The sequence below is a fragment of the Pezoporus wallicus genome, unplaced genomic scaffold, assembly GCF_028554395.1.
Source record: "Pezoporus wallicus isolate ANWC-B61680 ecotype Strahan unplaced genomic scaffold, APGP_CSIRO_Pwel_v1 contig_13350, whole genome shotgun sequence".
Lineage (NCBI taxonomy): Eukaryota > Metazoa > Chordata > Aves > Psittaciformes > Psittacidae > Pezoporus > Pezoporus wallicus.
The window spans coordinates 153,574-179,367 of NW_026637943.1; the positions used below are offsets into that span (position 1 = coordinate 153,574).

At 42.8% G+C, this 25,794-nt stretch overlaps 1 protein-coding gene across 2 annotated transcripts in view; it reads left to right on the forward strand.

Moving 5' to 3' along the window:
• Positions 1 to 25,794, forward strand: part of MAP4K5 (mitogen-activated protein kinase kinase kinase kinase 5) — a 67,415-nt gene that overhangs the window by 16,021 nt on the left and 25,600 nt on the right. For both annotated transcript variants that reach the window (XM_057408454.1, XM_057408455.1), the window contains exons 3-8: positions 5,690 to 5,747; positions 19,936 to 20,026; positions 21,177 to 21,241; positions 22,665 to 22,720; positions 24,035 to 24,082; positions 24,177 to 24,219. In XM_057408454.1, the coding sequence (XP_057264437.1) occupies positions 5,690 to 5,747; positions 19,936 to 20,026; positions 21,177 to 21,241; positions 22,665 to 22,720; positions 24,035 to 24,082; positions 24,177 to 24,219 (361 nt within the window). The remainder of the gene's footprint in view (positions 1 to 5,689; positions 5,748 to 19,935; positions 20,027 to 21,176; positions 21,242 to 22,664; positions 22,721 to 24,034; positions 24,083 to 24,176; positions 24,220 to 25,794) is intronic.

The window sequence follows — 25,794 nt, forward strand, 5'->3', positions numbered from 1 at the left end:
TCTTGTCTGGAGCCCAGGCAGAGGAGCTCTGCAGCCACTCTGTGGCCTGTACAGCAGTTCTCCTGCCTGTGCACTGTCCTGGCACAAAGATCTGCTCTGAGCAAGTGTCAGCCTTTTTCTCGTGCTCTGAGCAGGGTGCTGATTGGGTGAGCATTTTGGGAGGTCGTGTTCAGCAGTGAGCTATCAGAACTGCGCTCTGTGCTTGGGTTAACCTTTACCTGCAGATATTTGAGGACATTTTTTCTTCAGAGCTTTCAGAGAGTTTGGTTTCTTTTACAAAAATGCTTTCCTAATGTGCAGCACTGCAAAAAGTTCCGTTCTCCTTCTGTTGTAAAGGATATCAGTTCTAGGCACCCAAAATAGGGATTAACTTGTTGCTTTTAAGCTGGGTTTTCTGAGAAGCATTGTGGCTATGTATTACTGACTTAATCCCCAGCTATACAGTCTGGGTGTTAAGCTCCCCTGGTAAAGAGATGGTGTTTCAGAAGTAGAAGCCTCTCCTTTCCATTCATTAAGAGTATTTCCAGCATTGCTGTTCTTTGCTTTAGCTGCCTGGTGGTTTTCCAGCTCTGTTTACAAAGCATTTTTAAAAACTGACAGACTTACTGATGTAAATCATAAGAGTAAGCAAAATTGTACAACTAATTGTGATAAACACTGGGAACACTTATTTGAACTTCTGCATTAGGATGTAATTAAAATTTCGCTATTAACCAGCAGGTCATGATCCAACAAGATCAAATTTTTCCTTAACGTATCACTTGCTGCTGCTTACTTGAGGGATAAATTGTTGTCAGATCAGAAACCTAACCCAGTGGGACAGTTCCTGTTGGATTTCTAAATATTGGCTCTTGGGCTCTGATTTTTATAGATGGTTGTGTGTTCACAAAAACCTCAAGCAAATGATGAAACACCCCCAACTTGTGTTAGAGTTACTGAGGTCCTCTGAGGACCTTCTGTCCTTCATGTCAGGTCTCTGTGGAGGCTGCAGCATAGTAGAAGACCCCAGAGCTGGTCCTGAAGGTTTCTCCTTGTGTGCTGAGAACAACAGTGGGGAATCAGTGGCCTTGTCTGGAGAAGTCCTTCCATCACAGAAATGTCTCATGTTTATGTATTACCAGTTTGAGTGTAGGATAAACAATTGAAGCAGTGTTACGTGAAAGAATGCGGCTTGTTTATGGGAGCATTTATATCATATGGGAGAGGGATACTACGCGATGAAGTGAAACACAAATCCTCATGTGGAAGAACTCATGGCTGTGGCAGTTGCTTGATATTTTACTCCACAGATGGGCTGGTTGTGGTGGCATCTTCAAGATCCCATCCTTTCAAGGTCTCTGTGCCCCTGCCTTCTGGTACCTAGGTACAGTAGTCTTGGTTTGTTCAAGTATCCTTACCAGGTATCTTTATTCCCCTATAATGCCCATAATACTTTGGATTCTTTTTTTTTAATCACAACTGAAGTACCTGCTGTGCTTCCCGTGTGTAAAAAGGGATCTGTTTTCATGGATTAAGAACAGCCCAGGTGAGAGACATTTCTTTGGGTCACTTCAGTTGACTGAGAGCTCTAAGCAGTGATAGATGTGAATTCAGATCTGAATTAAGGATCTGTTTGATGGCACTGTAAGATATGGAAAGAACAGCACAGCGTAACAGGAATTTTAAAAGCTCATAAGGCAAGTTAAGAGTTACGAAGTTTAAGAGATTAGAAAGTAGAAAGCAGAGGAAAAAGAAATTTCAGTCGCTGGGAAGGAGGTCAGGGTACCTTTTGAAGGTATGCACAGAAACTGAGAAGCACTTGAAACAGTAAAATGTCATGGTCACTGATGAGTGGAGCTTGGCAAGGAATTAATAAGATGGGGATGCCTTGGAGGGTTGCCACAGGAGCTGCAATTACAATTGGATTAAATGAAGACACAGCTGAACAAATGGCTCTTCTGGTGAACGGGGCTGTTAATCCGAGACTGGAGATCAGACAAAACGTTAGGGCAAGGAGGGGATTTCATCATGGAACTTGAAAATACTAACTTGGAGGCAGAGAGAGTGGTACTGTAGTCTAAATCTCCTTCTCTTCCTCAGTGTTGAAGGGGAAAGTGGCTGGACAAAGAGACTGAGCACATAAATGTAGATTCCAGCGTCCAAGTGAAACGATTCTCCAGTTTTTGACCATCTCACATGGCTTAGGACTGTAGATCCCCTGGGGTTGAACTGTTTGGCTTGCACTCTTAAAAATAAATAAAACAAAACTGCGGAGTGCCTGACTGGTTCTGAAACCAGATTTCTGGGTTATTTCTGGTCATTGCCTACAGAAAATGTCCTACCTAAAATGTCTTTACTTCTGTTAATTGTTTGGGTATGCAGTGGGAAGCATTTTACACAGGGATTGGCACAGGTGTCATGTTGCATGCCACTGTCCCATTTTGATACAGTTCTGAGAAGAAAGCTAAGTCTCAGTGGAGAAACCTGATGACTTCTTTTGTTGTAGTATCATAAAAATCCTCAAAACCCCAGTCCTACTAATAGTCCATCTCTCATTTTTTGAGTGTGGTGTTGGGACACACAACTGATATTGTGCCTAGGTTGGAAGAACATGTGTTGATCTACAGCAAGCTACACTTGTTAATTGCCAGGTCTGGATTACGTGCAGGCATCCCCTAGCCGCTGGCTAATTTTGAATGAAGACTCAAAATACTGAGGAAGCTTCAGGGGACAGGAAGGGGGCAGATTATTTTGCTGTTGGGCTTTAAAAATGTAAACAAGTTGACTAGGAGAGCTATAATTTCTCACCTTTACGTCAGTTTCCCTCTCTCCCATAAAGTAGTATTCTCAGTAAAACAGATAGGTAGATCATTAACTAATTGTTCACATCAGGGCAATTATGAAGGTTTTTGTTGTTGTTGTTATTGTTCCTTCCCCCCCCCCCCCCCCAGTTTCATTTGGATATTTTTCAGGTTTGATTCACAAAGCCAGCAATGTTGATGTAGTGCATTTCTATCCATGACTTCCTTGATACTACACAATCCTTTCCTAAAATAGTAGAATTGTAGCCACCCATGAGAAATCAGTTGAGAATGTCTTTAACTAATGTCTCAAAATGATTTGAGGAATCCTTATGTGACAGTTCTCACATCTATGTGCGTACCACAGAGGACCAGTTTTTAGCCCTCACCTCCTTACATTTTTAATGATGTGCAAGATAACAGTAATTATTGATCAAGTTTTCAGCTGACAAAGGTGTGTAAGAGAAAAGTTTAAAAAACAAGAGTTAGAGCAGAGAGGTATGTGTGTACCTGTGTAAAGCTGGTGTTTTTGCGATGAAGGAACAAAAGCCATCAGTGACATTTGTGAGCAGGTGATGTCTCTTGGAAAGCAGTTTGGGTCATTTGCAGCATGCTTGAAATACGACTGTCTGGACTGAAGATCTAACACAGTTCCTGTATTTCTGAGCATCCAAACAAGGACACTGAGTATCATGAAATACTCAGAATTTTTGCCTTTTATGCTGGCATGATAGGAGTTAATTAGTGTGTGTGGTCTTGGTGTCATCAACTCAAGAATGTGTTCAGTTGGAAGATTATACTGTAGAACCAGAAAACCAGTCTTAGGGCAAGTGATTCAGATAACTTGATGTGTTTAGTTCATAAATACCAACTTGGTGAAGAGATTTGTGTTCCAGCAAAGTTTAATGGTTGAAACCCAAAATAGCCCATGTCCAGGCTATAGATTATATGCAAGAACTTAATGGTAATATTAGAAAGCAGCAGGATGCAATTTGGTCAGCCTCTGTGGCCTATCAAGTGTGAGAGCTGAGAGCCAGTAATTGCAGTGATCTCCTCTGGCCTCAACCTTTAAACCCCTGCCAAGCAGTCTGTGTACCAAAGACCTTTGGCAGACTACATCCATTCCTTCAGGCTTCAGCATAACAGTAGCAGTGGCAGTTATTGCTTATATGGAAAAGGAAGGAATATATCTGGAAGGAATACAGTCTTTGTACTAAAGAAATGAAGCTGATCTTCTAGAAACCGTGCAGTCTTCTTTATCTGAACAGTTAAGCTGCTTGTGAATAGAAGCATGGATAGTGGAGGTTCTCTGGGTTCACCAAGGTAGAATATGTGCTTGGTCCCTTACAGTAACAAATGTTTCATAATGGTATTGTCAGGTGTAGCAGTACCAGAGAGGTCCTAATCCTTTGCCCATGCTCGGATGCATGCTTCTTCTGGATGTTGAAGGATACTGATGATTTTGCCATGGTCTAAAAACACTTCTAGTAGGAATGTACTTTAAGAAGTGGTCAGGGTTTCCTTTGTAGTTAGCAGATTTCTGTTTCTGTGTTCAGTGATTTGGTCTGTTGCTTCAAATGTCTGGTTTTATTATACAGTTGTTTCAGGTTTTCTTTGACTTCAGTTGAGTCATAGTTGGTGTCTTTGGCATGCATTTTGACACCCATCACTTGGCTGAGCACTACAGGACTTTGAAAGGCCAATTACTGTTGGTGTTGGTTTGTTTTTTCCTGGCTGGAAAGCCTTTCCTGATTTGTAAGCTTGACTAAGTGTTGACAAAACTGAGGGGTTCATCTTTCAGGTTTTTGCTTTACCTGTTGTTAAATGAAGATGACTTCTTGTCCATACACAAGAGTGGTTTGTTCTGTAGTGGCTTCCTTCACTTCAGTCCACAGGGTCAAATTTGGTTTGCATCCTTGTCTTAAGTAACTGCCCAAAATCAGTTTCACCTAGCCCAGTTTTCCCTTGGTTTTCTATAATCTACCTCTTAACCAGATTTCATACATTCAGAAGACTCTGCATGTTTGTCAGGGTGAGAATGAGAGAGTTTGGTTTAAAGTCCTGTAACTCCTAGATGATCAGGAAAAGGGGAATGCCACAGCGCCTAATCAGGTCAAGTTGTGTGTCAAAAATAATGCAGTTTAGCATTGGTGATGATGCCCAAGTGATTAAAAGCTCATTTTACTAGAGTTACAAGTGTTAGTGAAATCCCCTCTTTAAACTTTCTGAATCTGAGGTATCTGTAACATTTTCCTCCAGAACTGAATTCTCAGTGTGAAACTTACAGTGTACCAAGAGAGGACAGCATACTGTGTCAAGGTCATTGGAGCTCCCTACCCCTTATTCTAGAGGGTCATGGGGACCACTCGCCTCTGTCAGGGTCTGCTGGCAGGAGTTTGTTTTCAGAGTTAAGCTGTTCTCAGGGAGCTGTGACTCATCCATGCTGCATCTGCAGTGATTCTCGCTGTCCCTCCACCTACCTGTTCCACTTTCAGAGCACACTGAGGTTTAGCACCAGGAGATGGGTGGTTGAGCATTGCATGCTCCATGCGCCGACAGTCTGTGTTGCTGCAATGTGCTTTTTTACCACCTCAGTGAGCATGGATGGCAATAACTTCTCAGTTTCAACATCCGTTAAAAATGGTGTTTGAGAGGCGTGAACTCCGATTTGCTGTCAGGTATCTGGGGTTTTTTAAAACCTCAAACTCTCCCTAACACTTCACAGCTCCACATGGGTCAGTACAGTGCTAATACCAAAACCAGATAATCCTCACCCAGGTTGCTCTCACCTAATTGCATTGTGCCATATGTGTAACACATGACATCATAACGTATCTTTTCACAGTTTGTAAGACTCTGTGAGGTGTCTTTGCAGTGTGATTAAATATGATTTAACTCTCTTATTTCAGGCTAGAAATCTTCATACAGGAGAACTGGCTGCTGTAAAAATAATCAAGTTAGAGCCTGGTAAGTTTTACATTCTTTCCTGTATTTTTGAATTGCATTTTCATTTTTTCCATATGTTTATTTTCACATGGCTGTGAAGCTCCAGACAAAAGAGTGTTTGCGTTTTTCTGTAGTTTCAGTGGTTAGATGACAGGAAGCACTGCAGGATGTACCATTACTTTTGGCTGTGTCCTGCTGCCCATTTCCTTGTTTGGTCTTATCTGCCTTATCGATTGTTGCATAAAAAGATGTTGTAGTTGCAGTGTATTGTTTGTACAAAAAGAAGATTAAGAACAGATGGTAAATTGTGAGCTCTGAAGCAGTAGGCAGTTGTGTGACTTGAAAGGGGGAAGGGACCAGCTAATGATGCTACTGCTCACCAAAGATGCACTGTGAAAAACAGAGCCCTGTGCTTTGTAATGTGCCGTATTTCCTCTAACCTGTGCTGAGGAAGGAGAATGGCTCATGCTGTCATTTCCCCATGCATTTTCTGCCACTTCTAAAAGCTGGAGATGCTCGCTTGCTGCTCAAGAGATTTGCTGAGCAGAAGCCTAATCTGAGTCCATGTCCCATCCCTGAAAGTGTTCAAGGCTAGGCTGGACAAGGCTTTAAGCATCCTGGTCTAGTGGAAAGTGTCCCTGCCCATGGCAGGGGGTTGGAACTGGATGATCTTTAAAGTCCCTTCCAATCCAAACCGTTCTATAGTTTTATAGAGTGTTGAAAGAAGAAATTGTCCTCAGTAAAGATGAGGAGAGGAGCTTTTTATGTCCTCAGTCATAACTTGGTCCCACCTAAGGATTTTGTATTTATTCAAAGAAATAATCTCTCGTTACTTGGTCAGTGGCATACTTTTCCTCCTTAGTGTAGTCCTCTTCTGTATCTCTTTGCCATTTTAGTGTCTCTCTGGTAGTGGCTTGCTGTGCTGTGTCTGTTCAGGATCCTGTCTCCCAGGCACAGACTCCGCTTGTGAATGCTTGCACTTGCATGAGTGCTTGTGGACTGACAGCTGAAGCCTATGAAGCAATTAAGAGACAATAAGAAAGCAGTAGAATTTATGGAGACACAATGAAATAGTTTCCATGACTGGAGTGTTGCAGGGAATAAATACAGACTATTTAAGCAGGAAAAATGGAGGAGAATCTATAAAGACATGTGATGTAGGAGAGGCTGGCAGAGTGGTTTTTAGTCTGGGGATACAAAGGCTGAGGAGGCATCTAACCACTGTCCTCCATGGTGGACTGGCATAGAAGCTGCAGCCAGACTTTCATCAGGAGTGCCCAGTGAAGAAGGGATGAGAGTTAACCAGTACTCTTTGCACTGAGGGAGAGTCCAGCTGGATGTGGGGAAAACTCTTCACAGGAGAGCGTTCATGCTCTGGGGCAGGGCCCAGCGAGGTGGTGGCATCTCCATCCTTAAAGATCTTCTGAAGTTGCCTGGGCAAGGCCTTGAGCAATGTGACCCGACTCTGTGGTTAGTCCTGCTTGGAGCAGAAAATTGGACCGGTGACCTCTGGAGGTCCCTGCCAACCTCTCTTCTGCAGTTTGGGGTTTTGATGACCAGCGCTGAAATGTCTCCAGTCCCTGAATACCAGCATCTATTCATGTGTTAAAAGACTGCCGTTTCAGTGGGGAGCTCATTGTCAGTACACTGCTAGCAGGTGAAGTGGGTGTCCTGCCTTCCCCTTTCAGGCTTAGGAAAATACGTTTTCATTTGCTTGCCATTGCTTGGTTCTGTTCAGTCACTCAGAGGCATCGGGGGTTTGCTGATATCTGTAGGTCCTTGATAAGTAGAAAGGCTGCCCTTTCTCCTCCCAGTCTCTCCAAATGTGTATCACTGAGGAGCTGAGCCCTGAGAGATGGCTCTGCCCATCCTACTGTTGTATTTTGTAGTTCTTCCAGCTTTCTGTTAAATGCAAGCTAGCAGAGCTTTTCAAATTCTAGAGGGCTTACCCAATACATCTGACAAGCTCCTCTCCCACTGAGGACTCTCCAACCAGTGAGTGGTGTATTGGAGATTGATCGGAGAGTCAGTCTTAGAAACTGAGTAATTTAAAATTTTTATGCATAAAGATTCAGAGAAGCCTGCTTTTAAATACCAGTAAGTGTTCATTTTTCATAAAATTTTAGTGTTCTCCAGCTGACTTTTAGGCCAGTTAAATTTTTCTGACATGTCTGTTATCCTTGAATAATTTTCAAACCTTTGACAGGAGGATCAATGCTTAATGCCATGTGCCTCACCCCGTATTTCCTGGTTGTGAAATCCCAGATGGAAACTTTGAGGGAAGAGTGGTAATGTCTTTACAGTTGGGGGTTTTTGTCTTCCAAAAAATCCTTAATGTTTGTTAAGAGTCTTGATGGAATTTCTCAATTATATTTTGTTTGCCATTTCAGCCATTTTGAAATGGGCAAGCAGCTGCATGTGAATTTGGCTTAACTCGCCAAAGTAGTTTTTACCAAAAGGGCTGGGAATATCTCTAAAATGGAGTGCTTTTGTGGCTTCATCCTGCCTCTTGTTTTCTTCCTTTCAAGCTAGATTAAGGCATTCCAAGAGTTTTTTCTGCTGAAACTTCTCGTTTACTTTTTGCTTTTAGCGTAAATTAAACATGAATGGATTTAGACAGCACGTGAGATTGACTCTGTGGCCTTGGTGTGGAGGGTAATGGCCAGTTGCTTTTTTAAAGCGAATTAAATTCATTTGGAGTTTCCCACATCCAAGAAAAGCATGTTATCCTCTGGACTGCTTGATGTAAGTTTTCCCATAAGCCTAGATGTTAATTTCCAAGCCCTTTTTAGATTTTTTATTTTATTTTATTTTTAACAGTTTAAAGTTTCTGTAATCTGATTTTTTTTTTTCAGTTGGAGAAATTTGAAAAATTCTAGTGAATAAATGAGAAGAAAAGCTAAAGGATCGAGCTGAGCTTTTCTTTTCCTTCTTGAAGTTTCCACTGATGTGTAAAGAAGTAGCCTAGCTGGTGGTACCACTGCTTCCATGGTAGCTCTGATCTTCCATAGTCAGTCAGATCTTATGCAAATTCAGCTTCATGCGCATAACATAGTTCAGATGTCAGTGGCTGTGGCTCAGTGAGCGGATGGCAGGCTCTGAGCAACAAGGAAATGTGGTTTTCTCTGCCAGATCTGTATGAAGTTGTGATTGCAGAGGTACAAAAAGCAACTATATGACGCTGTGGGAGAGAAAAATACATGAAAGACTTAAGTACAAAGATCCCATCTATGACTGAGAGGTTTTTCTGAGTGATAATTCTCTGGAGGAGGGGAGGGTGTTTGTGGGTAGCATCCCTATGTGATCTGTTTTTATATACTTCTTGGCATCCTCTGTTGGAGATGGGATGCAGGGCTGAAGGGCCCTGTACCTGACTCAGTACAGGGTTAACTTCTAATTCTGGTTGGTTCTGTGTTCCACTTCACTGTGTGGCCAAAGATGTTTTTGTTGAAGGTGGAAGGTAGAAGAAGTGTAGGGTGGCTCAGTGGAGAAGCTAAAACCACTGCCTTTGGGTGACTGTGGCTATTAATCTTACCAAACCAGGGCTGGTTTTGTATATGTGGATTGCAGTGATAAGACTAATTAGGCACTATTAAATGCAGTGGAAACCACAGTGGGGATCCCTCAGCCCCTGCTTGGCAGTGTGTGAAACAGGCTACTGCTTGGGCAGTGATGCTGGGGAGGCTGAACCGCAGCTGAGTTTATCTCCCAGCAGGTCTGTGATGGGACAGAGCAATGCTTTAATGGCAGAAAAGGGATGGTATTAACCTATTGCTAATGTAGTGAGAGGCTTCCTCAAGCGTCTGTGTCACTGCACCCGATCCACATGAAGTAAGTGTGTTTTTATTGCGAATTTGAAGAACTGCTTTGAAAACTGGACTGGAGCAGAGGCCAAATCTTCTGCTGTTAGAGCTGAGGGAAGAGCAGGAACCGCTGGACACTGAGCAGCCTCTGCCTTTGCCTGGTGCCACGTAGGAAGTGAAAAAGTACAAGACTGGCCCAAAGTCACCACTACTGCGAACCCCATTTTAATTAGCAGTCATGACCATATCTTACGTGTTTCATCATGTTGCTGGTCTGACTTGGCATGGGGAAGTGATTTCTTCTATTTCGTTGTTTGTTGGGTTTTTTAATACATCCTTTTCTAAACATTGCCAACCTGATCTCCATCCATAGCATGTACACCCACAGCCTCTTGGCAGAGATCTTGTTGGGCGTTTGTTTTGTTTTTAAGGAAGGTTTACAGCATTTGTTTATCTCTGGGATGTCTACTGCCTCGGCAGGGTGACTGGACTGAGCAGCAGCTTGCTGTCTTTGCAGGAAGACATGGCTGCTCAGAATCTTCCAGGTTTAAAAGCAAACAAATAAAGAAAATCAGCTGCTCCCTTCTTCAGTGTTTTGACTAATTTTAAGGGGTTTGGATAGCTTTGTAGGACTGTGCTTGCAGAGCACCATCAATTCCTGGAACAGGCCAATGTCAGAAGCTGTTGCAGCTGGCCGTGGTGGACCTGTGGGGAGGGCAGCCCCCTGGAGTACCAGCACAAGCTCCTATCGGACCATAGGGCACAACTAGGAAAAGATTGGTAATAAAATTATTAAGTTAATCACCAGAGAAATTGCCTTGTGAGTTACATACATCTTCTGGAGAAGAGGAGGTTTATAGATGGGACTTAATTAGCCGATAAAATTTATAAGAGCTCCAGACTCAACACTTGATTAATATATAGATGGGGAATTGGAAACTGAAGACAAAAGACTCTGAAGCGAAGAGCGCCCAGGGGAGGTGAGAAATATGTTGAATTAAAGCTGCAAGAAACTGCATACAGTGAGAAGGCAGTGTTTTGGGAGGCCTAGCAAAACTGCTGACATGGTTGGGTGAACTGTGGTTCTTTTATGTTACTTCATCATCCACTGCAGGTAGCGAGTGAGTTGGCAGGCAAGAAGACTCCAAACTACAGCCGAGACCCCAAAGTGAATATGTGTTTTATTTCATCTGCTGTTACCTTTCTTTGCCTCTCCTCCAGACAAAGGAAATAAACTCTCTACTTAGAAGGCTACTGTCATTAATTTATTTGAATTTTTGGGCAGTATGCTAGATCTGCTACCGCAGTTACTTAAGCTGTGCTGCTAGAATCAAAATAGACAGTGTTTTTCACTTTTTTTTTTTGGCATAGACTTTGGAGAGCATTAGGCAAAAGTATTATGGCATGCTAATGACATTTCCCAGCATTCACTGAGTACAAATGCTTCAAATAATTTGGGAGCCAATTCTATTTCAGAAACTAATCCAACTGTACTCAGCAGCAGAGAAGCCAAAACCATCTGGAACACTAAAGCCACTTCCTTCTATGGGTTTAGCAGATGAATTGAGAAGGGAGTCGATACAAAGAGGTAGCTATTTGCCAGTGTAGTTTTCTGCCACAGAACTTTCTCCCTGGGAAAATGTAATAAACGAAATATCTACTAATATCCATTTTAAATACTACTGTAATGATAAATAGTGCCTTCGGAAACCTTTGATGCTCAGAGGGTTGGCAGTAATCTGTCATGCTCTGTACCTTTTGCAAGGTTACAGAAGAATCCAGTTGCAGGTTTTCATCTGGTCCATTGTTTGGTTTCCCATACGAGATCCCTGTAAAGGCTGGAAGTAGCCTGTTACCTCTTTCAGGTTGGATCTTAAACTGGAGGTTGAACTGTTTGAGGGGTTTTATGCAAAGGCATATGGTCATCCAAAGGTCTGTAGTATTGTGTTCAGTACATTCAAAGCCAGGTCTGGTTTGTTACGCTTGTTTTGTACTTCTTGATTTAGATGCGGAGGTTTGTGTTCCACATAGGAGCACAGCTGCAGGGCTTAGTCAGGCTGCAATGAGCGTCTGTCTCTTCTGGACTGCAACAGCAGAACAGGGGAACTGCACTGTCAGTCCAGAGCATTTTGGGGACTGAAGAAGAGTACTACAGCAATGCAGCCTTATTCTCTGTATAATAAATTCCCTAGACATGAGATGTGCTATGGAGAAGAATAAGCCTGTGGCTTATTTAAACTAAGTCTGCAGGGGTTGAACGGTTGTTGGCAGCACCTGGGGTTGAAAATACATGAAAATAACTTCTTAGTATTGCTTATATCTTTGCTGCCTTATGGTGTGTAACCTGGTTGGGCTTGGGATTGTGGCCCTTGTACATGACAGTTTAAATAGACACAGGCTTTATGCACTGAGCATAAGTGGCTACCAGAAGCCCTCACTTCTCATTCCTTTGCTCCTTTTCTGGCTGTTGCCTCCTGTGGCATCACGCTGGCATCACCATAACCCCAGGGGACACCAACACTGTTTTCTTGGGAGAGCTGGCTCATAACGCTGCTGCTGCATCTGTCTAGGAGTTAGCCAGGGCTGAACGCCTAAGCTTCCAAGTGTGCCAGAGCTATTAGAGCCTGGGCATCCCCTGCTTGTGCAGTGTCATGTCCTGAGTGGTACTGCCACCAACTTGCACAGCTGCTCAGCCTGCCTTTGAAACGTACACAAAACAAAACAGAGACAGCATGGTCTTCTAATGTGGAGTGCCCAGCATTTTAATTACATTAGCTTCTTGAGATCTGGTCTTGTGTGCTACTTAATGCGGGCTGCATCGCAATCCATAGTGTTTTTATATCGGGGAAAGATAATCAGTACCATTGGCGGTTAGCAGTTGGCAGCTAAATGCCTGGCAGTAAAATTTGCTGGTGGAGACATAATTGTTTCCAAATAGCTGTTTCCTGCTTGGAATCAAGTTTCTGAGCTTCAAGTTTGGGGAATCTAAATTCTTTCTGTCACACTGCAGGTTTCCTTAGATCCTGAGAAAAGGGGTGTGGGTAAAACAGCCTGGATGCTTGACTGCAGTTTAAATTATTCCCTTTCTTAAAGGAGATTGTTCTTGGTTTTCAAAATGGTCGGTAAAGAGCAGTGCAGGGTGGTGAAGAAAGGATTTGTGTATGTGTCAGAGCTATGGGATAGGATGCTACAGTAATGCCTTGCATCCTGATAGTCATAGTGTGTGTCAGGCTCTCTAAATGGAGATTAGAAAGTATCTTGAGACTTAATGAGGGTAGTGGGAAAGACCAGCAGCAAAGCACCAGTCTTAACAAAAGCCTGGGGGAGTTGCCCTTTATGTTAGGGATAGGCTGGAGAGTGTGGAACTCTGTCTGTGGACAGGTGAGCAGTTCACAGAGAGTTTGTGGGTCAGTGTTAAAGGGAATGTAGCTATGGGAGACATTACTGTGAGGATCTGTTACAGACTGCCTGATCAAGGAGAACCTGTGAATGAAGCACTCCACAGATAGGAACAGCCTCACGCTTACAGCCCCTTGTTCTCATGGGGGACTTCAACCACCCTGATATATGTTGGAAGGACGGTACTGCCCGACACAAGAAATCCAGGAGGTTCCTCAATTGTGTAGAAGACTTCTGCAAGTAACAGAGGAGCCGACAACGAGAGGTGCCATGCTTGACCTCGTGCTCACCAACAGGGAAGGGCTCGTTGGAAATGTGATGCTCCAGGGCAGCCTTGGATGCAGCGATCACGAGATGGTTGAATTTGAGATCCTGCAGCAAGCTCAGTGCCCTGGACTTCAAAAGAGCAGACTTTGGCCTCTTCAGGAACCTGCTTAGTAGGGTTCCATGGGATACAGCCCTAGAGGGCAGGGGGGCCTAAGACTGTTGGTTGATATTCAAGGATCACCTGCTACAAGCTTAGGAGTGTTGCATCCCAACCAGAAGGAAGTGCAGCAGGAGGGCCAGGAGACCTCCTTGGATGGATAAGGAGCTCCTGAGGAAAACTCAAAGGAAAAAAGAGACTTATAAAAGGTGGAAGCAAGGACAGGCGGCCTGGTAAGAGTACAGGGATGTTGTCCCAGAAGCTAGGGACCAGCTTAGGAAAGCTAAGGCCCAGTTAGAATTAAACTAAGGATGTTAAGGATAACAGGAAGGGGTTCTACAAGTACACAGCAAATAAAAAACAGACTAGGGAGAATGTAGGCCCCCTTAGGAAGCTCTCAGGAGAACTAGGTACACAGGATTTGGAGAAGGCTGAGGTTCTGAATGACTTCTTCGCCTCGGACTTCTTTGCCTCGGTCTTCACTGGCAAAGGCTCTGACCAAACCACCCAAGTCTTGGAAGGCAGATGCAGGAACTGTGAGAATGAAGACCTTGGGCCCACTGTAGGAGAGGATCTGGTTCGAGACCATCTTAAAAATCTGAACGTGCACAAGTCCATGGGTCCTGATGAAATCCATCCGTGGGTCCCGAAGGAGCTGGTGAATGAAGTTGTGAAGCCGCTGGCCATCATATTTGAGAAATCATGGCAGTCAGGTAAAGTTCTCGATGACTGGGAAAAGGGAAATATAACCCCCATTTTCAAGAAGGGGAAAATGGATGACCTGGGGAATTACAGACCAGTCAGTCTCACCTCTGTGCCTGGCAAAATCTTGGAGCAGATTCTCTTGGAAGGCATGCTAAGGCACTTGAAAATCAGCAAGGTGCTTGGTGACAGCCAGCATGGCTTCACTAAGGGGAAATCCTGCCTGACCAATTTGGTGGCCTTCTATGATGGGGCTACAGAACTGATGGACAGGGGTAGAACAGCTGATGTTGTCTATCTGGACTTGTGTAAAGTTGGGGCTGCTCAGCCTGGAGAAGAGAAGGCTGCGTGGAGACCTCATAGCAGCCTTCCAGTATCTGAAGGGGGGCTATAGGGATACTGGGGAGGGACTCTTCATTAGAGACTATAGTGATAGGACAAGGGGTAACAGGTTAAATCTTAAACAGGGGAAGCTTAGATTAGATATAAGGAGGAAATTCTTTCCTGTTAGGGTGGTGAGGCACAGGAATAGGTTGCCCAGGGAGGTTGTGAATGCTCCATCCCTGTCAGTGTTCAAGACCAGGTTGGACGAGGCCTTGGGTGATATGATTTAGTGTAAGGTGTCCCTGCCCACGGCAGGGGGGTTGGAACTAGATGATCTTAAGGTCCTTTCCAACCCTAATTATTCTATGATTCTATTGGGAAAGCTGTCCCTTTTATCAGCAGAGAATGAACCCTCATGAGGCTCAGGAGTATGGTCTGGGGTGAGTGATTGAGAAGTGGTGAGCATGGGCATGTCTGAAAGTCAGCACAGAAGAGTTGATGACCTGTGGATGTTGATTGGCTGTGGAGTTTATATACTGGGATGAATAGATTTTGCCAGGTTGTCACTCCCATGGGGCTTTCTCTCCTTGTTCAGGGATTCAGGTTGTTGAAATAAAAAACATCTGAGGACTGGCTCCACAGAGGCAATAGTTGCTTCTGCTAACTTACTGAGGTGGGCATCTCTTGGGCAGGTTTTATAGTTATAGTGAGAGCATTCAGTCTCATCAGTGATGGTGTGACCCTGCTTGTTACCTTTCAGCATCCCATACAACAGTGAACGCAACAGAGTCCACCTGGTCCCATTGCTAAACAACATATCAGTTCTAAATAGCACATGTTAATTATAGTGTTAAAAATCCCAAATCTGCAAAGTATCTACAGTCAAACTCCTCAGAGAGGCTCAGAGGGTAGGCTTTGGAGCGCAGGTCACACCTCCTGCCAGGCCACGTAATGTTCCTGTCTAGTGTGCTAGAGCCTGTGAGGACTGCGTGTTGAGGGCACTAGCTTGGGGCAGAAGGGCTAGCAGGCTGGCTGGCACCTGGAAGCTCTGGCTTCTTAGTACGTGCTTCTGTCCCACCCTTTGGGGACACCGTGCATGTCTCCAAATGTCGTCAGTTTTCTCCTCCCAGTTGCGTGTGAGCCCTGGGTGCTGCCTGCCCATCCCTCCCTCTGTTCCCACACTGCATCAGCCCTGTGATGCAGCACTGAAGTAATGCAGAATAAACCAATTTAAATCAGGAACTATGAATTTCTCCCCTGAGGAGCCTTTTGACAATGAAGGGATTCACAGCTGACCCAAGAAGAGTTGTGGCAAGTAGCCCTGGGTCTTTTCTGCAGCGTGGCTGAAAGCAGTCAGCGGAGCACATGGAAGTACAGGCAGGAATAAACTTACTTAAAAAACATCAAGGTCAGGTATGCTCAGAAGACCTAATAGCGCTGTGTGATAGGCTCTAGAGCCTACAGAACCTCCCCATTCTGCAGAGCGGTGTATGTGGATTCAGGATACACGTGCTCTCCATCTAGGACTTGGCAGGGTTATCTATATATACCAGTTCCACATAGGTGAGAAATGGTGTCTAGGAATAGAACAATTCACTACTGTTAATGGGCCGTCTTTCTTGATTATCGCCTATTTAAATATGCATCTGTCATGAATTTATGAGCCCTTACCTTTCTTAGCTCCTGAAATCTGGTCCGATCGCATCATATGGTGACATGGTGGCAATTTTCAGCCGTCCTTTCCCTGCCAGCTGTGCTGGAGAACAAGCAGCTGGTTGTGCCAAGCAGTGCAGCCTCCACCGACCAACCATGGGCTGTGATCAGAGGAGACTATTCCATTGTAACGCCCTGCAGTGTCCTGTGTGTCGCTGCAGAGGTAAAATTACATAATAGTAGCAAGCTGCAGTGACTCACCACGCTGCTCGTGTGATTTACAGCAGCTCCCCAAACGACGTTTTTGCTCAACATGCCACATAACCCATAATTGCAAACATGTGAATAGACAAAAAGTACATTTTTCCAATTCCATGTTGTTTAGGATCAAGCAATCTGTGATGACTAAAACAGATGAAAATCTCTTTGTATGGATGTATTGTCACCTTTGATCTAATTCTTTTATCTTGCTCTCTCCCTCTCGATAATGTATTTTCTACAAATTCTTTGTTTTACTTTTTTTTTTCCATGCTATCCAAGGATATTTAATTTTTGCCCTATTCCAGTGTCTTTTGCCAAGATTAATACTCCAGCTGCCTGGAAACTCTGAATTCCTTTGTCTTGAATTCATTCTTGTCGTCTTTGAACAACTATACATCTCTCCTATCTCTGTGTCTGATCCTTCAGAATCATTTTCTACATATTTTAGCCAAACTTTACTCATGGATTCTTCTCTTCTTTCCATCTGTTTGCTGCTTTTCTATCAGCTTGTGTCCTTGCCTGTGGCAGGGGGGTGGGACTAGATGATCTCGAAGATCCCTTCTAACCCAGACTATTCTGTGATTTAGCCAGCACCCTGCTTTCCTCTTCGAAATCCTTCCCCCCCCTCCCTTTTTCTGTAGGTAACCCCATTTCTTGCATAGATCATTTATTAATTGCAAATCAAGAGGTCATCATTTCTGTCTTCCTCTTTTACAGGCAGGATCAGCCTAAGTCACTCCTGAAAAGTACTTCTTCAATGCTTTTTCATATTTTTCCACTCAAGTGGAATTTCACAGCTCCCCATCCATTCAAGTTCAGTGCTGCGATAGGAAAAGCTTTTTGTCTATACAAGGAATGTAGATTAAGGCAATTGAAGCCCACTGCTAATTGTCCTGTCATAAAACTGGAGAATGGGTTATCCCTTCTCCCCTTATGTGCATGAAGGTTGTTATCTTCTGTCAGTCTTTTTCTAGCCCAAATCCCCATATTTCCCTCAATTTTTCCCCATTAGTCACGGTTCTTAAAACTGACACTGCTGTTGCTCCACTGTAGGCAGCCCAATCCATGTGCTTTTGCCGGGCAGTTGTGGCTGCTGCCAGGTCTTTGCTCTTAGGAGGATGCTTCATGATGATTTTCAGCTGTGACAGTATTCAGCTGTTCTGAAATGCAGCTTCTGATGTATCAAAGATTCTTTGATTTGAAGATGGTGCATTATGAAGAGGGCTCGTGTGTGGCTAGTAGTGGTAGAGAAAGTACCTTCTTTGGTGTAGAGTGGGAGGCTTTTGCTTTTGAACTTGCTTAGATTTGACTTTCTTGAAAAACCTCTGTAGTTTTAAAATGCTCCACTTATCTGTGAGCATTCAGTGATCTCCCTTAGGAAGTTTGTCAGAAAAATGGGAGGAATGAATCAGTCTGATTTAAACTCAAAAATCCTTTGTTCAGAATGATCTTTTCTAGGTGAAGGAATTCAAACAAAGTTGTACCTGAAAGGTAACCCCGAAAGCAAGCACAGTGTGAAATCTGTGCTAAATTTATGGAAATTGTATTGCCTTTTCTTCAGTAATATAAAAATACTACTTACGTTTTCAAAAAGTCTCTTGACATTTGAAACTCTTCTACTGATGTTTTCCTGCCCTGGTGAAGTGTTTCTCCATGCAATTCAACTTCAAGAGGCCCTTGAGGATTTACTGAAATAAGGGATGTTTTCATACAAGTGTGTTCCCTTTTACTTTTGTATTTCACGGTTCTTTTGTTATGTCAAAGTCTGCTAATCACTGAGACATAAAGGTTGTGGTCACTTGGAAATTGTTATACCAAACTGGTGCTGCTTTTGCTGTATCTGTGAGCATCTGCTATGTACCCATGTATGTATGGAGAGCTGGGGTATCCAAAGGGGTTGTAAATGCCATGGGGCCAAACATCAGTCCTGGTTGCTGTGGATCCAGCAGGTGCCGGTAACTCCCTTGCTTAGGGAAGTTGCTTCAAAGCACAGCAAATAAAGCCATCTGTTTTTAAAGAGGTTATTAAAAATATTAGTTATGCTCTTTCTTGTCAAATAAATACATGAAGAATCCAAAGAGAATTTACAGCAGTGCTTGAGACCTCTTCGGCTTGCCAAATCATAAAAATGGAGGGGAGCAGTACAGAGCAGCATGTGTTTTCTGGGTGCGCATCCCCAACTTTACTAGAAGGAGATAATTCTACTAGTTAAACTTTAAGCAAAAGTAAACATACAAAGTGATTTTTTTTTTCCTTGAGAGAACATGGTAGCTATAACATTGTCTGCAGCAGAATTTTATCTAAAACCTTTATGTAAATTATATTCTTTCATGTCTTGCAAGCTGTTACAGTTTTGTTCATGCCAAAAGAAGAGTAAAGGTAATAAAATATATATATGTGTGTTCTATATGTGTGTGTGATCACAAAGCAGGCACACATCTAGAATGACCTCATAGGGTGATTTTTGTGATGTTGCTTTTCAGAGGGAAGCTGTGGGGCTGTGACAGTGTTGTTTAATATGTCACTGCTGGTGTTTGGGCTGACCCTCTATAGCCAGTGGATCTGTGCCTCTGTAGGAGCCCATCACCAGCTCCTGGGTATAAGCCTGCCCTGAGCTTCAGGAAGGCAGGGCTGCAGTGTTTGAGCTCTGGATTCTGGGAAAACATCCTCTGCTGGGAAATTCTCTCGATGGGATTTAATAAAAGTATACCAGTGGTTTCCTAGCACTCAGGTATTTCAGTATGCTTCATTGTCTCTATAAATTTATTTGTTCTATTTAAATTTATGATCGCTTTTATCCTTTCAAATTAAAGTGCCAGAAACATGCCAGGCTATTGCTCTGGTCTTAATGTATTTTTCAGTAGAATGCCTTAATGCTCTTCCCTCCCCCCCTGCCTTTTTTTTTCTGCCTTTTTCTTTTCTCTTTTTTTTTTTTTTTCGTGGCAAAGGATATTTAGGATGTGCAAATGTGCTTGTGTAGCTGTCCTCATCCAAAAAAGCACTCATGACAAGGCAGTGCTTGTCGAGAACTCTGAGCTTCTCTTCTGAGTCAGTGGTGGCTGGGTGGGCGTGCAGGCCATATGCTCTATCAGAGTCATTTTGAAATGAAATACTTCTCATAAAGAGCCTGTGGTATGTGATCTCTTCTGATTTCAGGCAGGGGACACTGGAATCAGCTTGCAGCAATCTTCCCTTCTGTTGCTGGGACCCTTGTTCTGTGAGCGCTGTGTCCCGGGTACAGCTAGACCAGCTCCAGCTGGGCTGGCCGATGGGTGTCCAGGGGCTGCTCTAAGTTTTCTCACATGCTCCTGTCCCTCTGTGGGATCCTTTTGCTTCTTTTTCAGAGCATGCTGGGCTGTCTTAACTGATGGATCACATTCAGGCCACCAGGGCAGCCCTTCTCTTGGTCTTCAAGAAATATTTGTGCCTTGTGCCAAGGATGTAATAAGGAATGCAGACTGAAAGGATTGTGTGTGTAGATAACCATTGCAAGACAGGCTGGCGTGCTAGAAAACCCTCATGAAGGGCTTAGCAATTATCCAGACCCTTGGCTTGTTTTTGTGAGTTACATGCATACCTTCAGATCTCTTTGAATGTTCAGTTGCATGCAATGTAACTGTGGCTGCTGCTTCCTGTTTTCCAGGAGACGACTTTTCATTGATACAGCAAGAAATATATATGGTTAAAGAATGCAAACATTGCAACATAGTCGCGTATTTTGGGAGCTATCTCAGGTAAATCCCACTTTTTATACCTGCATTTCTGCTCGTTCTTTCCTTAAACAATGCAGTGTCTGGTTTAGTGCTTACATCCTCTCTCAGTGTTCTTTTCAAGGTTGAATTTCCTTCAGTTTCCAGTTGACTTAAAAAATAAACTGACTAATACTTTGTTTTCTCTGCTGGCCAAAAGGGTGGAATATTTTTATCACTAGGAACAGAAAAAACCTCTTCCCCTAGAGATTCTTGCAACATATCCAGTCCCACTCACTTGTGGGGCAGATTTTAAACGTTTATCGGCTCTAATATGAAAGTAGCTCATCATTTATCTAGAGCAGACTTGATTTTAGATATTTTATTTAATGGTAGTCTTGTGTGCTGTAGAAGTACAGCCAGTGAGTTGTAAGAGCAAAACACTATATCTGAGCCACTGGTAATAACAGTTTTCAAAGCTCTGGTGTAACAGATGCGACGTACTGAGAAGCAGAAACAAGGCAATGCCAGCTGGCTGCATCTTCAAGTGCACATTAAATGTTATACAGAAAGTTGGGGAATATTTTCCATTTCTGTTGAACTCTGCCATTTATCAATTAGCTCTGTGGGAATATGTATCACCACCTTGCCTGCTTGGTCTTCTTCGACAAGGCTTCATCTTTAGAATTCTTGGAGGGACTGCATTTTTTAAATGATCTGTGCAGCCCTAATGGACTTCAGCTCACACAAAATGGCTAAATTTCTAAATCCCCAGTACCCCTTTTGGAAGCCATGAAGAGGGTTTTTTAGTTTAGTAAGGTGATTGCAATTTAAGATTGAAACTGTGAGTTTAGCATGTTATCTAATGTAATACTGCTGATAGCAGAGAAACCTCAGGTGTTTCTTCTGCATGTTCCTTATTGCAGTTAGGAGGTCAGAGTTAAAGCAGCACTTTTTAGGTCTGATAATGTTTAAAGAGTTCTCAGTGACTTTGGCATAAAATTTTCATTTTGATAGGTGAGAATTTATATAGACATTATTAATAACATGTAAAATGTGTAACTGCATCAGAATGTGTATTTTTAACAAGAGTGATCAAGACCAATAGAAAAGAATGTAAATAATCGTTATTAACTCTGTTCTATATACAGATGAATCAGCTTCTGATGCCTGTGTTTTAACTTTCTTTTGATAGCCGTGAGAAGCTGTGGATATGCATGGAATACTGTGGTGGGGGATCCCTCCAAGATATTTATCATGGTACTTTGAAACTTATTTTAACATTTCTTTGGAAGCTTTCTGAAAAAAAAAAATGAATAATAAGCAAACTGACGGGGAACGTTTGATACTGGCCAGGCACTGCACATGTTTTTTAGGGCACAAAGGGTGTTTTTTAGCTACAGTCAACAGATTTTGTTGAGAGCACTTTTCATAGAATCATAGAATACCAGGTTGGAAGGGACCTCAGGGATCATCTGGTCCAACCTTTCTAGGCAACCTACACTTGGTGGCTCAGCACCCTGTCCAGCTGAATCTTAACAGTGTCCAGTGTTGGGGGGTCCACCCCTTCCCTGGCGGGATTATTCCAATGGCTGATTTTTCTCGTTGTGAATAATTTTCCTGTAGTGTCCAACTTTTCAAGTATGATGACCACCATTTTTTACTAATACCCTGTCTTTCTAGGACAGGACATACTTTATTTTTTAATCCTCACATTGCTTTTCTTCACAATGCTTAGGGGACTGACCCAAAGAGCTTGAGTTATTCCCGTGAGGTCTTCACTAACTGTAGTTGCTGCACACTGAGAGCTCGCTTGTATCTTTGCTTCTCTCAGCACGTTTCTGAATACTGTGTGCAGAAGCAGGTTATCCGCTTTCTGAAGGGGTGGAAAAAAGACCTCTAAATAAGTTAACAACCAGAAATTGTGCTAATTGGATATGGAGATGGTGCGTGCTGCAGGGAAGCAGTTTTCACTGGGAAATGTCAGAATTTGATCTTTAAAGGGTAAAAATTACTCTTATTCCTGTTCCTGTGCAAATACCATACCACCCTCTTCTTAATATTTTCCCCTCTGAGGTTTCATCTGGAGTTGTTGATTCTGTAGGAGGATTTATTGGATTTGTTGGAAAAGCAGTCTGGGGGCTTGCTCGGCCTTTAGATGGTAACATGGAGCTTTTTAATACAACAACTCTTTCTGCTTCATTTTTCAGCCTGTTAGTGCAAATAGCTTTAGAACAGTTCAAAGTCACACAGGCCCCTAGTATAGAATATTGCCATTTCTAATCTTAAAACATTAGCATAAATCATTTCTTTTGTTATTTACGTTTCTCAGAATATAGGCTATTACATTACTATGCAGTCACTTGTAAAATGGTAATTAGATTTCTGTGATAAGTTTTCTTATCGCTGTGGGTATTGTCTTCTGTTTCTGTGCTGTTTTGTTTGGGGTTTGTTTGTTTGGGTTTGTTTGGGTTTTTTGGTGGTTTGGGGTTGGGTTTTCTTTTCAGAAAGCCTTTCTGTAACACAAGCAAACAAAACCTCTTTTGAGCTCAATGTAAAAAACTGTTCATGCAAATTCAGCGTTTCACTTTTGCATGGCGATTCCGCTCTTTGGCTGCCTCACAGTGTTATTTATGCGTCGTATATTGGAGACTCACACAATTTTTTTAAACTTTGTTTTCAGTCACAGGACCTCTGTCAGAGCTACAAATTGCATATGTATGCAGAGAAACCTTACAGGTACTGTACTTCTGCAGGTATATCATAAAGTTGTTTGTTCCGTGTATAAAATGTACATAAAGAACATGGGTTCAGAAGGTGCTGCAGTACCATCACTTGCATTCGTAAGCATTTGGAATCTGTGAAACCAGTCACAGAATCACAGGATCCCAAGGGTTGGAAAGGACCTCAAAAGATCATCTACTCTAACCCAATCACCCAGGATTAATCTGTTAGTTTCCATATTGTAAATAAAAATTAGCAAAAAAATCCAGTAATGAAATACAAATATTTGCGTAAAATCGTTGTCGGAGAAGTGCTGCTTCTGCTCTGTAATTTGCAAAGGGGTTTACAGAAGAGTAAATGTCTGTGTGGATCCTGCTGCAGGACCAAAATACTGAATCTCAGTCCTGCTGTGGTTTCTTGAGTGAGCCTGTTGGTTTCAGGGAACGGTGGAAAACCATCTGTACAGGTTGTGATCACAGCGTTGTGTGGGCTGGTTTCATCTGTTGTTTTCATGCAGTGGTTCAGTGCAGCAGTTGTTAGGACAAATTTTTGAATTTCATTGCAGAAAACAGCTAACGCCAAGTAAGCAGGGGTAAGTGGCTGAGTAATGGAGGGAAAAGAAAGAGGGATGGGGGGAAGGCATATTTTAAACTGCCCATTTGATCTGTGGCAATAAATTCTAATAATTTGTAGAGGAAAAATACTGCAGCCAGATGACTACAACTCTCTTTCATATTGTAACTGCCAATGACCGTAGAACTGCAAGATAAGACAATGCAGGCAGATTGTTTCTTAAAGGAACTTTTCTTTCTCTGCTCTGTGTATCCCCAGATAATTACGTGAGAGAATCACAGGGATGCACACCTTTCCCTGCAGGGGTAGCTGAACTGGTCACTGCCAGAGGCAGGGGTGTAGATCTATGAACTAATCTGCTTGGCAGTTCTGTTCCTGATATCTTCTTACGGCAGGAACTTGTACTGCTGGAAGGGCAGCTTAAAGCCTAAACACCTGCTTGTTGAAACCTTCAGGACTTCAAAAATATGGTTAACTTTAGTAAAGGTGATGTAATCGCAGGATTGTTTTGAAAATACACACATATATGTGTATATACGTAAAATGTTATATCATGGCTGGTTTCAACAAGTTTTCACAAAAATTGGCTGGAGCTGAGAGAGATGAGAACAGAATCCAGCATACCTCTTATGCAAATTTCAAATTTCTCCACTTTAAAATAAAATACATTGATTAATTGAAATTTATTGAATGGGACTGGCTCTGTAGTGTGTTAACAGATGGAGATCTGACATTCTGTGTCTCTTTTATTTCCAGGGTCTTGCTTATTTGCATGTGAAGGGCAAAATGCACAGAGATATAAAGGTAACCTGGAACTTCGAGAAACTTACCTAAAACTTTGTAGTGCAGAAAAATATTCCGGATAAAAAATGTTAATTTTCTGTTTATGATGTTTTAGGGTGCAAATATTCTACTAACAGACCATGGAGATGTCAAGTTGGGTAAGTTGCCTGAATGTCATAAGACAGTACCATCTTTAATTTAGCAAGTTGCCTTTTGCCATTCCATTAAGACAAAAAAATGACCAGAATGTAGAGACTGTGCCACCCAAGAAGAATATTGAGGATTTTTAGGCTTTATTTTATGTTGAACAGCAAAATGCACAGTAAAGATTAAGCTTGCTACAAATGATAAAACAGAATACAGCAGATCTCCTGTACTGTTGCAGTGAATTTTATTCGATACTGTTCTCAATGTCATGAACCTTCTGGTGTTACACTGTAGGATGTTCTTGCTCTTACTTATGGCAATAGTTGACAATAGGAAGTGTCCATGGGCTTGTGTACATATGACATGAGAAATTTTGCATTTTATCAAGAAGTTACAGATGATTTATTTTTTCAGCCATCAAGCCTTGAAGCCTCCCAGGTTTCCCTGGAATTTGCCAGGTTGGGGTTACCTGGTTATCCACATTTGTTCCTCGCTAGAATGACAGTTCTCCCTCAGAGCCTCCAGGGTTCCACTGTGTGAGACGATGTCTCCTGAGCCTGGCAACCTTTGGAAAAGTGTGGGGTCTGATCCTGGCTATGCCTTCTGCCCGGTGTATGACATTGGGCATTTGCATGCAGGTGAAGAGGAAACTCTTCTTCTTTGCAAGCACTCTGAAGTCTGCAGATGAAAACTCAGAAACGCTCTGTATTACTGGCTTCCTCCAGTGATACTCTGCAGTTAGTTGAGTACAAACAGGCTGAATCTCATAGAATTATAGAATGGTTTGGGTTGGAAGATACCCAGTTCCAGCCCTGCTGCCACAGACAGGGACGCCTTCCACTAGACAAGATTGCTCAAAGCCCCTTCCAACCTGGCCTTGAACACTGCCAGGGATGGGGCAGCCACAACTTCAACCTGAGTGCACTGCCTTCAAAACCCATCTGCTTGTCTGATGGCTCACTTCACAGAAGTCTGCATGTAGTTAGGGCTCTGCAGGAAGTAGGGAGCAGACATCCTAGGGGAAGGAATGGGATACTCATCATCTCACTGTGTCCAGCATTGGAATCAGGACAGTTGTGCATTAGCTGCATTGCTGCTTTTCAGAAAAGCTGTGTGGTTCAACACATTTACTCCGCTGTGGTGAGCCAGGAATGCAGTGCTAGGAAAGTATTGCTTTTGAACAAAGAGGGAAGGGGCGGGGGGGGAACCACAGAAAACCCCAAGTAGTAAAAATGTAAAACCTTGAAATGGATAAGAAATTCCACTAACTTGGGTTGTGCATTGATACCTTCCTTTTGCCTGCTAAGCTAGTTAGGTTTGCCCAGAATTATGTTCCAGCTATTGTACTACAAATGCAATCAAACCAAAAAGGACTTAAATGATTTTTGGCTCTGCAAGACCACCTTATTTTCTGCAGTTCTGAGAGCAAGGGATTATTGTCCCCTAGACATGTCTCCAGAAATGAGAACAGCTGTCCCCCTGCTGTTCCATAAGTACACAGAAATAGTACCATTTCCAAAGCATGATGCTATTTTTCCTCTTGAATATTAAATTGAATTGTCCACTAAATTTTGTGAGGTTGCTTG